A 14948-nucleotide genomic window follows, 5' to 3' on the forward strand; every position below is an offset into this window, starting at 1 on the left:
CGAGTTCGACCGCCGTGCCACTCGCGATCAACCGTGAAAAGTCCAGAGACTTTTCTCAATCACGTACACGTTTGAAGTCGACCATCGCGTTACCCACGGTCGACCGCTAGAAATCCAAACTGTTTTATGTCGTGTTCCTGTATTCGCTTCAATTCTCCACCTCGGTAAAGTTTTCCCAAAACTGAGTCGATACCAAACAAAGAGCACCGATACGTCATCTCTCCAAAATTGACTGCACCAATATGGTTGCCTACGTATCCCCTCTTCCAAGAGATCAAACTACCTGTAGTTCATCCAAATGGTCATCAACGGCCTCAACAATCACAAATGCGCAACAAGTTTCGATAATGATTAAACTTGTTGCTCAAAACCACCTTAGTGAGCATATCCGTCGGATTATCCTTCGTGTGGACATTCACAATCTGTATACCGCCATCTTCAAGAACATCTCGAACGAAGTGATAACGAACATCAATGTGCTTCATCCACGCATGAAAAACCTAATTCTTCATCAAATAGATAGCACTCACGCTATCATAATGAATAGTGATGGACCGCTGCGATATACCAAGTTCCTCCAAAAGTCCTCAAAGCCAAATAACCTCCTTCACAGCCTCCGTAATCGCCATATACTCTGCCTCCGTTATCGATAAAGCCACCGTAGACTGTAAGGTGCATCTCCAACACATCGATGTACGGGTCAAAGTGAACACATATCCCGTCGTAGATCGGTGCTTATCTAAATCTCGGCATAATCCAAATCAACATAGCCAATGCACAACTGTCCACCTCTAGTGTCCCACTCAAAAACCAAACCAACATTGAGCGTACCTCGAATGTACCTCAAAATCTATCTCACGGCATCCTAATGACTCAATCCTGGGTCGTGCATGTATCTCGAAACCACACTCACCGCATGTGACAAATCCGGCCTCGTACATACCATCGCGTACATCAAGCTCCCAACCGCGCTCACATATAGAGTCTTCGACATCAACTCCTGATCTTCAACTGTCTTCGATGAGAGGTTAGCTGAAAGCTTCAAATGGGCTCCTAAAGGTACACTAATTGGCTTCGTATCCATGCTAACATGAAATCGTTGTAGAGCCTTCTTCAAATAAGCCACATGTGTCAAACAAATTATGCCCTTCTCTTTATTTCTGTCGATCTCCATCCCCAAAATACGCTTAGGCTCACCCAAATCCTTCATCTCAAACTCTTTTGAAAGTTATGCCTTCAACTTATCTATAGCAGACCTAAAAATAGAGGCAGCCAACATGTTATCGATATAGAGTAACAAATAAATATACGCACATCCTCTTAACTTGCGAGATATACGCAAGGATCAAACTCAAATAAATATACGCACATCCTCTTAACTTGCGAGATATACGCAAGGATCAAACTGACTTCGAGTGTACGAATGACCGATCATAAATCCATCGAATAGTCTATACCATTGTCGAGGAGACTGCTTCAAACCGTATAGCGATTTCTTTAACCTGCAAACCAGGTTTTCCTTTCCTGCGGCTCGGAACCCTAATGGCTGAGTCGTATATATCTATTCATCAAGATCACCATAAAGAAATATCGTCTTCACATCCAACTGATCTAACTCCAGTACATATTGTGTCACCAAAGTTAGCAAAATCCGAATCGAAGAGTGCTTCACCACTGGAGAGAAAACCTTATTATAATCAATACTTTCCTCCTGTACATAGCCCTTCGCAACCAACCTAGCATTAAACCTCACTGGAGTGCCTTCAATGCCCTCCTTCTTCGTGTATACCCACTTGCAACCAATTATCTTTTGCCCCTTTGGAAGCTCAACAAGCTCTCATGTATCGTTCTTGTGAAGAGACTTCATCTCCTCCTGCATAGCCACCTACCATGAATCAACCTTCGAACTCTGCTCGGCCTCTCTGAATGTAGTAGGCACCAACTCATCAATACTCTCCACCGGAAGTGCATACGTAACTACTGTGTCGGTATACCATGTTGGCATTCGTATGTCTCTCCTCTGACTCCGAACCGTAATAGAATCCTGAACCTGAGCCATCGGTCCCTGATCCTGCACATTTGTACTCGTATCCTCCTCATCGTCGCCGTGCTCGCCTGACGTCATCTCAGTCGGCACTTTAATTGATACAATACTATCTGGATAATGTGAAGTTGTATCGATCTCCACCACCTATGAAATCTCCTCTGTCGGATCGCTCTCCACCTGATGAGAGCTGGGAAGCTTCAAGATAGAAGCATCATTAAACATGACGTCTTTACTCAGCACAATCTTCCTATCAACTGGTCTCATAGCTTGTATCTCTTGATACAATGCTTGAATCCTATAAATATGGGCTTCCTAGCTCGAGGTTCTAACTTATCAATCTTAACATGATAGTATGCAGGACACCCAAATAAGAGTTTATGTTGCGTTAAATAATATTACTTTTTTACTCCGTTTGTGTCATTTTTCACATGAATCTGAACTAAAGAACTATATTTTCCATTATCATATTGCCTTTAGATTATAATATTAATATTTAATTTTGATATGTTTATTTCATGAAGAATGGATATTACTCAATATTGGTATTACATCATCAGTGATTCTGTGACATTTATCACTTGGACATTCTTAGCAACATCGCTATCCACCTTCTTATTGTAGCCTTTGCAAGCTAGAACCACGACTCAACTATATTATAAATGGTAGTTATCTTTACATTATAGGTCCAACAGCGTGTCTGTATATTGGTAGAGTATTGTTAAATTTAATTGTGTACATTTTAGAGTAGGTCTTGTAAGAACATACCTCTTTAAATGTTGTGATGATTGCATATATCAATAGTTTAAATTTGTATTGTATTTGTAAAGAGCCTTGTTGGATATGCTTTTATTTTAGCAGCTTATTATGAATGAGTCATGCATATTAGTTTTAAAGTGTAATATTTTTTCTTTATTATATTATATGGATGTTTGCTTGGTTTACGTATCATTCTCTTATTTCTTCAATAAGTTGTATCTTTGGGTTGATATGTATTGTTAACATAATTTACGATGGCATGCATATTTCCCACACAAATTTGAGACAGATATAATGTAAATTTTTATATTTAGTGACTTTTAATAAAAAATTTAGAAGTAAAATATGTTACCTTCATATTTTAAAGATTTTAAAATCTGGCAATGCTATTACATGTTTATCTTTGATCATGTCTTTAAAAATTAATTATTCATTGGTAATCATATCCCTAAATAAAGTTACTTGTAGAGTCATGCCACTATATAGGGAAAAAAATTACTTACGCTATTGTAACTAAGTATCATGTGTATACCTTCTGTCCATTATAGTGATTTCCCATATCTTATCTGGCTTATTATATCTTGCAACATAGTTAATCAATGATTTCACTTTAGTTTCTATTGTAAGATTATTTATTTATATTAAGTTTATGATTCCTTTAGTATTTCAAGAATAAAGTATGAAAATTTATAAATTGCTTACTAATTTTTCTTGTATCTTTTATAGAAAATGCTTTTTTGATCGGGACAAAGTTGTTCAATATGTTCTTTAAGGGAAACTCAGTTGGTGCTTCTTTGCTAGATATAACGTTTGTCAATGTCAGTTCAAGTGATTCATGAATGTTTTTGAATTTTAAGTTTATTTCCTTCACTTCTCCATTTGAAATGAAAATAACTTGATTTTTTAAAGGATATCTATGAACTTTCTGATAATTTATCTATACATAAACTTATTACTCCATGTCATCTCCAAATGATCTATGATCACATATCATGCTCTTGAGCTATTGCAAAACATGTTTCCAGTTTTGACGCATCAAATTCTATAGTAAATTAAGCAGATAATTATATAATGAGAAGTTGATTGACAAGCTGTTGAAGCTGAGGTAGGCATGCGGTTTGAGGGAGGTATAACGGAGCTCCAAGAGGTTGTCCCGTTGGATCCAAAACAGCCCCAAAAATTATTAGAGAAAATTTTCAAAACAGCCCCAAAAAGTTTTTTATTTTTCAAAATCGACCCATATTTTTTTATTTATCAAAATCGATCCACTTTTTACCACGTGGGCTTAATGAAGTTCCTAAACAGTCGAGGTTGCCAACCCCGACTGTTTAGGATATGAAAATTTTAAATTTAAGGGTTCTAATTAGGGTTTAACAGCCTCCTAAACAGTCGGGGTTGCCAACCCCGATTGTTTAGGAACTTCATTAAGCTCACGTGACAAAAAGTGGGTCGATTTTGATAAATAAAAAAATGGGTCGATTTTAAAAAATAAAAATCTTTTTTGGGCTGTTTTGAAAATTTGTTCATATTATTAACATCAGAGATGAATGTTTATACATTGTAATCAATTAATGCTAACTTATTATATTATAGTCTTTTGTCAGTTTTATATAATTTAGTCTTCTATTAATTAATCAATTAATGCTAACTTATTATATTATAGTCTTTTGTCAGTTTTATATAATTTAGTCTTCTATTAATTAATGTTATTAGTAAAATTATATGCAGTTCAGTCTTTTGTCAGTTTTATATAATTTAGTCTTCTATTAATTAATGTTATTAGTAAAATTATATGCAGTTCATTAAATTTATATAGCAACATTAATTTTTAATCTATCATATATTTTTAAAATTTTTATTCCTTAACTGAATAGTTATAATTTATTGTAATTGCTATTTTTTACTAGTTACTTTTAGATACTGACAAAGGATGATAAACTTTAAATTGAAAGTTAAATTTATATTTCTTAATGAAAGAATATCAAACATTTGCACTTTTTTGCCAAATTTTAGCCTTTTTGTGATTTTAAACTTTTGAGGGTGTGTTTTGTAATTTTTAAACTTTGATAGCATTTTTTAAAAAATTTAAATTTTATGTTGGGTGCTTGTAATTTTCATATTTTGAGAGTTCAAATGTTAAGATGTTTCTTGCAACTCTGAAATTTTGAGGATTTTTTTACAATTACTAAAACATTGGGTTGTTTTTTGAAAATTTTAAATTTCTAGCAATCTGCTGATAACTTCCAGATGTGATGCCTACCAGTTATAACTTTTTAAATTTTAGGATATTTAGAGATTTTTAACTTTTGATGGAGTTTTCGTAATTTTTGTAACTTTAAGATATTTTTTACAAATTTTAAATTTTTAAGTGCCTAATGGTAATCCGTGGAATCCGTTTATGTTGTTTGCAAGTTTTAAAATCTTTAAATTTTAGGGTGCATTTTTATAATTTGAACTTTACGTGATTTATGTAACTTTGAATTTTTTTTACAAATTTTAAATTTTCAAGTGCCTAATGGTAATTTGTGGAATCCGTCTATGTTGTTTGTAAGTTTTAAAATCTCTGAATTTTAGGGTACGTTTTTATAAATTAAACTTTTGAGGTTGTTTTTGCAATTTCAAATTCCTCAGGGGGCTATTGTTAATTTTTAGATTTTATGTTTGTTGTTTTGACTTTTGAAAAGTCAGCGTGTTTTGGGTAATTCTAAACTTTTAAAGATATTTTGTGTAATTTTTAAAAAAAATTGGGTTTCTTTGTAATACTTCATGTATTATAATATGTTATCTATGTAGAATTTCTTAATCTTATGTGTTTAGATTGTTGAGTTATGGACGGTTCATGCGGAGTTAATATGGGATATAATTAGTATTTGGATATATTAACATTTAAATAAAATATTCAAAATAACGTTTCATGTAGTTTGTTAATCTTTTTTTTAAATTGTTGAGCTATTAGGTAGTTTACGTGGGATTAGATAAGATACAATTAGAATTAGAATAGATTAAGATTTAAATAAAATATTCAAAATAGTGAAGAGTAATATTAACCATGGAAAGATTTTTTCGAACTTGTGCTTTTAAAAGGAGTATGATATGATTATTCTTCAGTTTAACATGCATTTATAAATATAGATCATCTGGCAAAAATCTTTAACGAATAATCATGTTGTAACTGCCAAGGTCTTTCACATACCATAATTTATGAAAATTGCATATTTTTTTCCCTTTTTCTTTTCTTCTTCTTCTTCTTCTTCTTCTTCTTCTTTTGCCAGATTAGGCAACCTAATTCTTTAAGTTGTTTTTGGAAAGAACCCATCTTTAGATTTAACTTTAATTTTGTTAATTTTCTATAAAATTTTATGGATTTACTTCAGTAGAACATTTTCCCCATCTTTCTCCTTCAGTCTACATTTTTTTTTAATGTTCTCAAAGCCTATTATTTAAATAAGAAGAGGTTGGGGAAAATACAGAAGAGAGATGTAAGATCTGAAAAAACAAAGAGAAACAATGAGGTGCATTCATAAAGGTTATTATTGTAATTTACTCTATATGGTTAGGAGGCAACCACGCTCAGATAATTAAAAAAAAATAGGATGGAAGTACTCCACGGGTCCTTTTCGAAACCAACTTCAAAGAATTAGACGTCTTACTTAGAAATACCAAGATTTGCGGATCTAATATATCAAAATAAAGAAAATTTGGAGGTTCTATGTCATTAAACTCTTAACCTTAATTTCCCACTAATTTAAACTTAACACATGCATAAAGAAATGAAAACTGAAATGGTAGCTGCTAAGCTGAGGACATCCACATAAAGCGTAAGAACTATATATACATGAAACGGTAGCTCAAACTAAATTTGGAAAGCAGCATACGATAATCATTTGAGTTTGTTAGCAACACACAACACTGAACTACTGAAGAAAAACACCGAAGCAAATGATTGCTCCAATTATAACAAAGAAGGCCGCAGAAAGTACACGGTGAATAAGAGAGTACTTCTGACCAACGCTCCCCCTCGTAAGCAAATAGGTTATCATCACAACACTCTTAACTGTAACCACCAAGCTAAGAGTAGCTGCAATTTGGTAATACAGCTGAACCTTTGGGTCATGAGGCATGAAGGATAAAACTGTCAACGCTTTCATGGACATCATCATCATGAAGCACGCGAATAACAAGGGTCGGTTTTGCTTCCCATTATTAGGCCCTGATGCAACAACAAAAATGTGTTACAAAAATCAATTTTAATATATATGTATATCAAAATAGAATATGCCTCAACTTTCAATATATTGTTATCTTCTGCTAGCATATCTGGATCAATATATTATTGTGCTCTAATGTCTGCCATGTGTGCAATGAAGTTTATAATTCTAAGGAAGATAGAGTACAGAAGCAATGCAAAACTGTCCATGCACCTACATTCTTTCACATATATTTATGTGTCTTTACTTCATTTTATTATCTGATGAGGACTGTTATACTTCCTGTTTATTATGAATTGATCTTCTTTCAATGCTTCAAACTACCTCTTGAGCATCAGAAAGTGTAGGCATAAAGAGAGATTCATATATCCATCTTCTTTCTTGTTTTCATAGGAAAAATACCCAATGCTTGAAACCACCTCTTGAGTATCATAAATCATAGTTATAAAGAAATTTGCGTTTTTCTATATCTATCCAGTGAGAAGTGTAATTAAAAGTTCAGAAAAATCATTACTTTTAATGGTAAGAATATTTGGTATTTAAGCTGACTTAAGAGTGGTTGTAAGATTTATTGATCAAGGGCTTACCCTTGTATCTTTTACTAAGGAGTAATAGGGCTTGAAACACAAGAGTTTATTTTTCTGTTAGCGCTTACATTAGAACTTGCATCTTTAGGGCTGTCTGCACTCAAGTTTAGCAGGTTAGCATTGCCACTGAACATCCTAGCAAGTGCAGATGTCAATGCATCATTTACTACATTGTTGTTTATTGTTAATAAGAATATTTTGTGGGTGAATGCTAATTTTGGTTTAGGGGCTGTTTGGTTAATTTCCCATTTTTTTTAAAAAAAAGGAAAGCTGACAAAGAAACCACCTAAATTGGTCTCAAGTGATTTCCTTAAATCTATATCTATATCTATATCTATATCTATACTACTTATAAAAGAGAATACCCATGTCAAAACTTTTGATTTCCTTTTTTACCCTCTCAGCTTTTTATAACTTATAATTATACCATTATTTATAAAACTAATGATCCATAACCTTTCATTAACTATGCACCTCTTCATTTTCTCAAATTATTTGGTCATTCATTAGTATATAGTAATAATCTATAATCATAATAAAATTCATAAATATATTGCAATTTATTATAAAGAATTGTTAATTATATAAAATTTAAAATTATTTATTTAATAAATTATTGTACATATTAATAATGATTAATCTTATATTATAAAAGTGTAATGGGTGTTAAAACTTTTGCTAGAAATAACCTCGATAATAAATTCAATTGACAACAATAATATCAATAAGAATATGAAAAATGACATTTCGATGCATATAAGAAAAGTGGATAATGCATACGTGAATATCAAGTTTAATATTATCTCATATAATGCTAATGAAGAATTAATTCTCTCACATAATCTACTTCTTTATTACTAAAGAAGAACAATAAAAAAGCTAAAATGAATAGTAACCTAAGGTTATGAACAATTAAAATGAATAATCAACCCAACCCATGATCTCTCTCCAAAAATAACCAACCTTAACTCTCACGTATCTCTTCGATCAAAGCAACAGCGGAAACAGTAAAACAACTTCACTAACTTTTAAGAAACTAACCTCTCTTCCGCTAGCAACAGCTAGAAGACGATCCGCGCCCAAAATCCTCCGACGCGTAGCCCTCCGCTCCGCCCCACAGTCGCTTCCTTGCCTCGCCGCTGTCGCTAGGGAAGTGGCCGCCGCGCGGAGCCAGATCCAATTCTCACCCCTTCAATGGCTAATTAATGGCATCTGCCTCCGTCCCCATCAATCGTCGCCTCCAATCTCGCCCCTTCCTCGCCGAGGAACCACCCCCATCTCTCCGACCAGTAACCCTAATTCTCATGTCTGATCTTAACGAGCTCTAACCGTGTCTTCTTTTCCTCAAATCAAAACCCTAATTCCCATCTCTGATCTTTAACAAACCCTAACCCTAGCGTTATCTTCGCCCCACCCCCCCCCCCCGGTCTCCATCACCGTCCTGGGCCATATAGTTAAAGCCCTCTCCCTACTCCTTATTAAATTAAATAGTCAATAAATCAATATAACTTAATACTATTATTCATGCTTTCTTTCTTTTTTTGCTGCTCTTATTTGCTCTACCAATGCAACCACATTTCGGGAAATTTGGGTTTTGAGGATCAACTGTTATGCTTCGGCCATGATGGCAAGTGTGGTAAGCTTGGCAATGACGATGGAGTATGCAATCATCCAGTGAAGATGGTAGTGGTGGACTTAGCGATGGTGCAAACGGAAGCACGTGGGTCCTAAGCGGGTACAGTTCAGGTAGTACAGTGAGCGTCAATGCCCTGGCCGAGCATGAAGGTGGGGGAGGAACTTACAGCATAACCGAACTTTTAGGTAGAGGAGAGCTAACGATGATGTCGATGGAGCTAGGCACGACGGACGAACATATGGTGGTGTGGCTAGAGTGAGTTAACTTGATTGGCTTGGTTCTTATTTTGCTGGCTGTATATTGCCTAACTTATAAGGTTTAATTAATTCCATTTTGTGAGTTTCTTGTTTTTAAAGAGAGGTTTGTCAATAGTTGAAATGTTGTAATTGTTTGTCAATAGTTGAAATGTTGTCATTGTTCTTTCAAAAAAAAAAGAAGAAAGAAAGAAATATTGTAACTGTCTTCTTTCACTTTTTTCATGTGTGTTTATTCTGATAAGGATAGAATAATAACTTGGATGAAAATTAATGGATATGTATCCTGTGCTTGTGGATTTGCGTTACCATTGATTGTATTTAACTGTTGATTGTATTTAAAAGTTTATAAAATTAAAAAGTTGTTAAACCATTAATCTATTTGTTAATATTTTTAAACTTTAATATGGTAAAGTAAACTAACATTAAAATGATGAGAAATAAAATTAAAGTTGTAAAAATAATAATATGACTAAATTTACAACATATTGTTAAAAATAATTATGAATTAAAATAAAGTGTTCTCAAAATATATTTGTAAAAGTAGTAAAAAATAAAAAAAAAAATATTAGATATTTTATTAATTTTAAATTTTAAATTTTGTTTTTTTAACTTTTTACAGTATATTTTTAGTGCCTAACAAATATGTTGTATATTTATCAGTAATTTCCAACTATTGCTAATAATCGTATAATAAATAGTACAAATTAATAATAAGTTGTAAAAATAATTGGATTTTTAAAATTACTCACTTAAATCTTTCATATTAGTCCCTAAATATAATATATTTAAAACAAGAATTAGCCCCTTATACATTTTATATTTGGAAATTAGTCCCTTGAATCATGAAAATGGCTATCAAGTTGCTCAAATCTTAATTTATTTTGAAATTAGTACCTCAAATCATTAAAATTGCTATTAGGGCCCCAATTCTTCAGCTGATTTTGGAATTAGTCCTTCCAATCAAAGTATAAATAGCAATTGGAGGGATTAATTTAAAATATTTTATGAGAATTTGAGAACCTAATAGCAATTTCAATAATTTGGGGAACTAATTACCCTCTAAATGCTGCTTCCACGCTTTACATTAGGGAATAATTTCAAAATAACTTAAGAAAATAGGGGACCTAATTGTAATTTCAATAATTTGAGGGAGTAATTTAAATAACTTAAAATTTAATGGACCTGATAGCAATTTTAATGATTTGAGGGACTAATTTCAATATAAGAAACTTAAGGGACTGACATGGAAAAACCCAAAATAATAATATCATTAGTTGTGAAATTAAAATATTAATTTTTAATTACTGAATAATTCAATAATATCATTATTAATTTGTTATCATTACTAATAAATTAAAAACTAAAAAACTTGGTGAAGTGTGGTATTTATGATGGTGAAGCCATTGAAACTATATTATTTAGTAATATTCTAAATATAAATTAAAATTATTATTTATACAAACTTCTACATGTTTTTCCAACTTTTATATTGTACAATTTTGTCGATGCTTGGCTGTTAAAGTCAAACAATAATGGCTTGATCAACCACATCCATTCTAATTCACATATACAGCTTTATGAAAACTAAAGGTATATCATATAAAAGTCGCATAAAATCTTATTATATAAAAATTGTATAATTGATCCACATTTTATTTGATAACTTATGGCGATGTTGAAGTTCCCCGTCCACACCTTCCTCACAAACAAAATGAGCATTATGTACTTTAATAGGTTCGTTAGATTTTAAGAGTTATGGAATCTAGATCGCTATGGAAACTTCTATGGCTATCCTATCATACAAAACATAACAAAAAATGGTTTAGTTTAGAAAAGAATAAAAAATAGAAAATGTGGGAGAGGAAACATAATTTACTTTAGCTCCTATGTATGAAAACAAGTCCAAAGATTTTCTAAATAAAGAAACTAAAAGGTAATTTATTATCCTTAAAATTTAGGTAAAAGAACTAAAACTTGGATTGATATCCTCTCCAACTATGTGCTAATTGAAGATGGTAATTGAAGCATGTCCAATTATCCAACTATATCCCTTCGTTTCAATTTGCACGGTTGTGATAAAGTCATGTAAGATTCTAAATATTATTTTAAAACCACTATTGTCTTCAAAACTACTATCGTGAAAACTGGTATTGCAAGAGTGAAAATTCAACATGACTTCATTTCAACCATTTGAATTGAAATAGAAGGATAAGATTGAAGTGATTGAATATTCTCCAATTACCACAATTGGAGAGGATCCGAATCCGAAAAACTTAGGGTATACTTGGTAATTCAAAATTATAATCCACATGGGTTGAAATCCATTAGTAGATTATAGCATTAGTGGATTAAATCCTTTCTAACGTTTGGTAAAGAGGGTGATTTTATGATCCATGTGTTTTTTGTTAAAATGAGGGGGGATCCTTAAAAGTGGAAGGAGAAAAGAGTGACAAAATTAATCTAAAAAAGTAATGGTCATTTTTGTCATTTCTTGATCAAACATGTGTGATAATAAACAAAATATAACTTAGGAATCCTAGATTCTTTCTTGGTGGATTATAATCCAAAATACCAAACATGAAAAAGTGGGTTATAATGCACTTACCACCTTGCCAAACATGCCCTTAATCTTACGTCCAAAATTTTCTAATAAATAATTATGGTTTCAATAAAAACGTATTTTAGTGTAAACTATTTAAAATATTAATTTAAGTATAAGGTTTTAAATATAAAATTACCTAAAAAGATTAATTTTTTGGAAAATTAACTGAAATTGGCTAACGTCCATGCTAATATGCAAAAGAGAATATGTTGGATCCTTGATAAGGAAAATTAACTGAAATTGGCTAACGTCCATGCTAATATGCAAAAGAGAATATGTTGGATCCTTGATAAGTTCCAAAATAAGAGAGTGTAAAATAAAGAAAAAATTCGGTTGCTAAAGGTAGGCCAAAAATATCATTTAAAATAATGTGAACTTCACATATTTCACATTCTCATTTTTCAGTCGACGATTGAAGTCGAATTCAAGGATGACTCATTGGTTCACTAAATCTCTTATATTCCTTACACTTTTGTATTTACATGCTTTTATATTATACGTATATATTTAAAACTTCTTTAAAATACTTAACAGCTAATGTTAATTTTTCTTAATAAGTCTTAATTTTCAAAAACTAATGGATAATTATTTATTGATGACCACAAAAATATACATATATTCAAGCACAATTGTATCCATGCTCAACTTAAGATGTCAACAATTAACAATCAGACAATGTTCATCCATCCTGATTCACATGGGTTTACTAAATCATTTCTACTGTAATTTCACTTTTAAATTATGTAATATTATATGCAAACATTTAGAAAAAGTATTTTACTTTAAATATTTTATCTTTTGCACTTTTTTTGTCTATGAAACAAATCAAAAACCAAGAACCATTATGTTCACGTGCAAAGCACGTGCACTATACTAGTAAATAAATAAATAAAACCCTCTAAAATGAGTTTCCTAGAAATAGAGTCAAATCAACCAATGGGAACCTCACCCTCCCTCTTGATTTCAAAGTGTGAACTAAACTAAAGAAAAGGAAACTTAATAGGTAAGTTTCCTATAAGGTGGTTTCCTAATTTTTGGGGCACCAAATAGGCCCTTATACACATAAGGATCACCATCACTGAAATTTAATATGTAACACTATATATATATATATATCCATATGTACTACTGTTCATGTGCTCGCAACATGTCTATTAGTAACTACCAGACTTTGAGTTTCAGTTTCGAGAATATCCTTGTGCCCAATATTTTCAGTTAATAGTTGGATGCATCACACTGTTTTGGCGCATTTGAGAGCTGACGAATATTGTGTGGACGTGCACTTGAGATTGTTGTAGTAAACACTAAACACTAGCTTCAAGATATAGAAAAGCAGTCCACCACTTTGGGAATGTTATGAACATTAAGCTTTGAAAATATAGAAAACATGTTTTTTCGTTGCAAGTCTGCACATTCTTTGAGAATAATGGAAGCTGATTTGGTCTTTTTGTTGTTTTTTCAGGTAATTAAAGACCTCGCAAAGTTTGAATTGCTTCTTAAACTGAGAGGAAGCAAAATGCATTAGTCGCTATAAAAAGAAACTTGTACAAGGGCTACTTAAATATGACATTTTATGATGAGGAGATGTTAACTTTTGTAGGTCTATACCTGTTGGATACTTTGAATATTTGGTTTTGTTGAATTGTAATTTTATATGTAATGTTTGAAGCTTCTTCTTTATTTACTGTTATAAATTTATGTAGTAGATTAATATAATTGTATTGATGCATGATGCTGGCTAGTTTTATGGTGATTATTAGGTCAAAAGTACTAAAATCCTAGCATTTGAGGTTACAAGGCTTTTTATCTACTTGCTGAGTTAGTCGGATAGTTTGTTATGTTATTTGAAGCATCTATTTCCATGAATTTTAATGCATTACCAACGTAAATTGATTAGCTTGTTTTTAAATTGTCTTCGAACAACAACTTTAACTTAGAAATTAAATTCTACTAGTTTCAAACACGTCAATTGAGTATTTTTTTTTAATAGAAATGTGACGTTTCCCAAACAATGGATTTGGGATTGAGAGTTCTGGAATTGAAACATGAACGTTTCCCAAACAATGGATTTGGAATTGAAATTACGAATTTCAAATCCAGAATTGAATTCTGGAATTTGAAATCACTTCCTTGTATCCGAGCGCAACCCTAGTCAAGTACAAATTCTCATGAAGCTAGATCAACGAATATCTACATCTTACTAAAGGAATTAACAACAACAAATCACAAACTATCAAACAACATACTTATCGAATCTAATGTCAGCGAATAAGTTCTCATAAAAACGCTCTTTTCTTAAAAGCAAAAAGGGAATCTGACCTTCCATTTGACGCCGGCGGCGAAGGAGACGGCGTCTATGGCGACGTAGACCTCGGCGGTGGTGACGCCGGCGATGATTAGGGTTTGGGCTAGGGTTTTTAAGGGAAAACGAGCAGTGGGTTTTAGGGATTTGACGCAGAGGGGAAAGAGAGACGGTGGCGGCCGTTGGATTTAAATTTCCCAAAACCCAATTGAATTTGGGGCGTTTTCACTTAAACCCCTGGTAAGTTTTAGAAAGTTGTGAATACGCCTCAAGTTTGGATCACCCCACCCCCACCCCTACAAGAGACTTGGCTAATGTTGGGCTAATGTTGGGCCTGTACCAAGGGTCCGTTTGGTTAGAAATTTTTTCTCTTGAAAACCTGTCAAAGTGTCACTTCTTTGGCAGACTTTCAGCAAAATCGTCTTTAAAAGAGGCGATTTTACTTGAAAGCCTGCCAAAAAGTGATACTTTTGATACTTTTAGCAGGTTTTCAAGAGAGCATTTCCCTCAAAATCAGGAAACCAAACAGCCCCCAATGGACCATAACTCGACA

At 32.5% G+C, this 14948-nt stretch overlaps 1 protein-coding gene across 1 annotated transcript; it reads right to left on the reverse strand.

Moving 5' to 3' along the window:
• Positions 1 to 6568: 6568 nt before the first annotated feature.
• On the reverse strand, positions 6569 to 14639 carry LOC109827476. Its single transcript, XM_020394479.1, has 2 exons — positions 14413 to 14639; positions 6569 to 7013 (listed from the first exon to the last, which is right to left on the reverse strand). Exons 1-2 carry the CDS (start codon positions 14417 to 14419, stop codon positions 6718 to 6720), a joined length of 303 nt encoding a protein of 100 aa, XP_020250068.1. The 5' UTR covers positions 14420 to 14639; the 3' UTR covers positions 6569 to 6717.
• Between the last annotated feature and the right edge of the window lie 309 nt (positions 14640 to 14948).

Source organism: Asparagus officinalis, unplaced genomic scaffold (assembly GCF_001876935.1).
Source record: "Asparagus officinalis unplaced genomic scaffold, Aspof.V1 AsparagusV1_Un238, whole genome shotgun sequence".
Classification (NCBI taxonomy): domain Eukaryota; kingdom Viridiplantae; phylum Streptophyta; class Magnoliopsida; order Asparagales; family Asparagaceae; genus Asparagus; species Asparagus officinalis.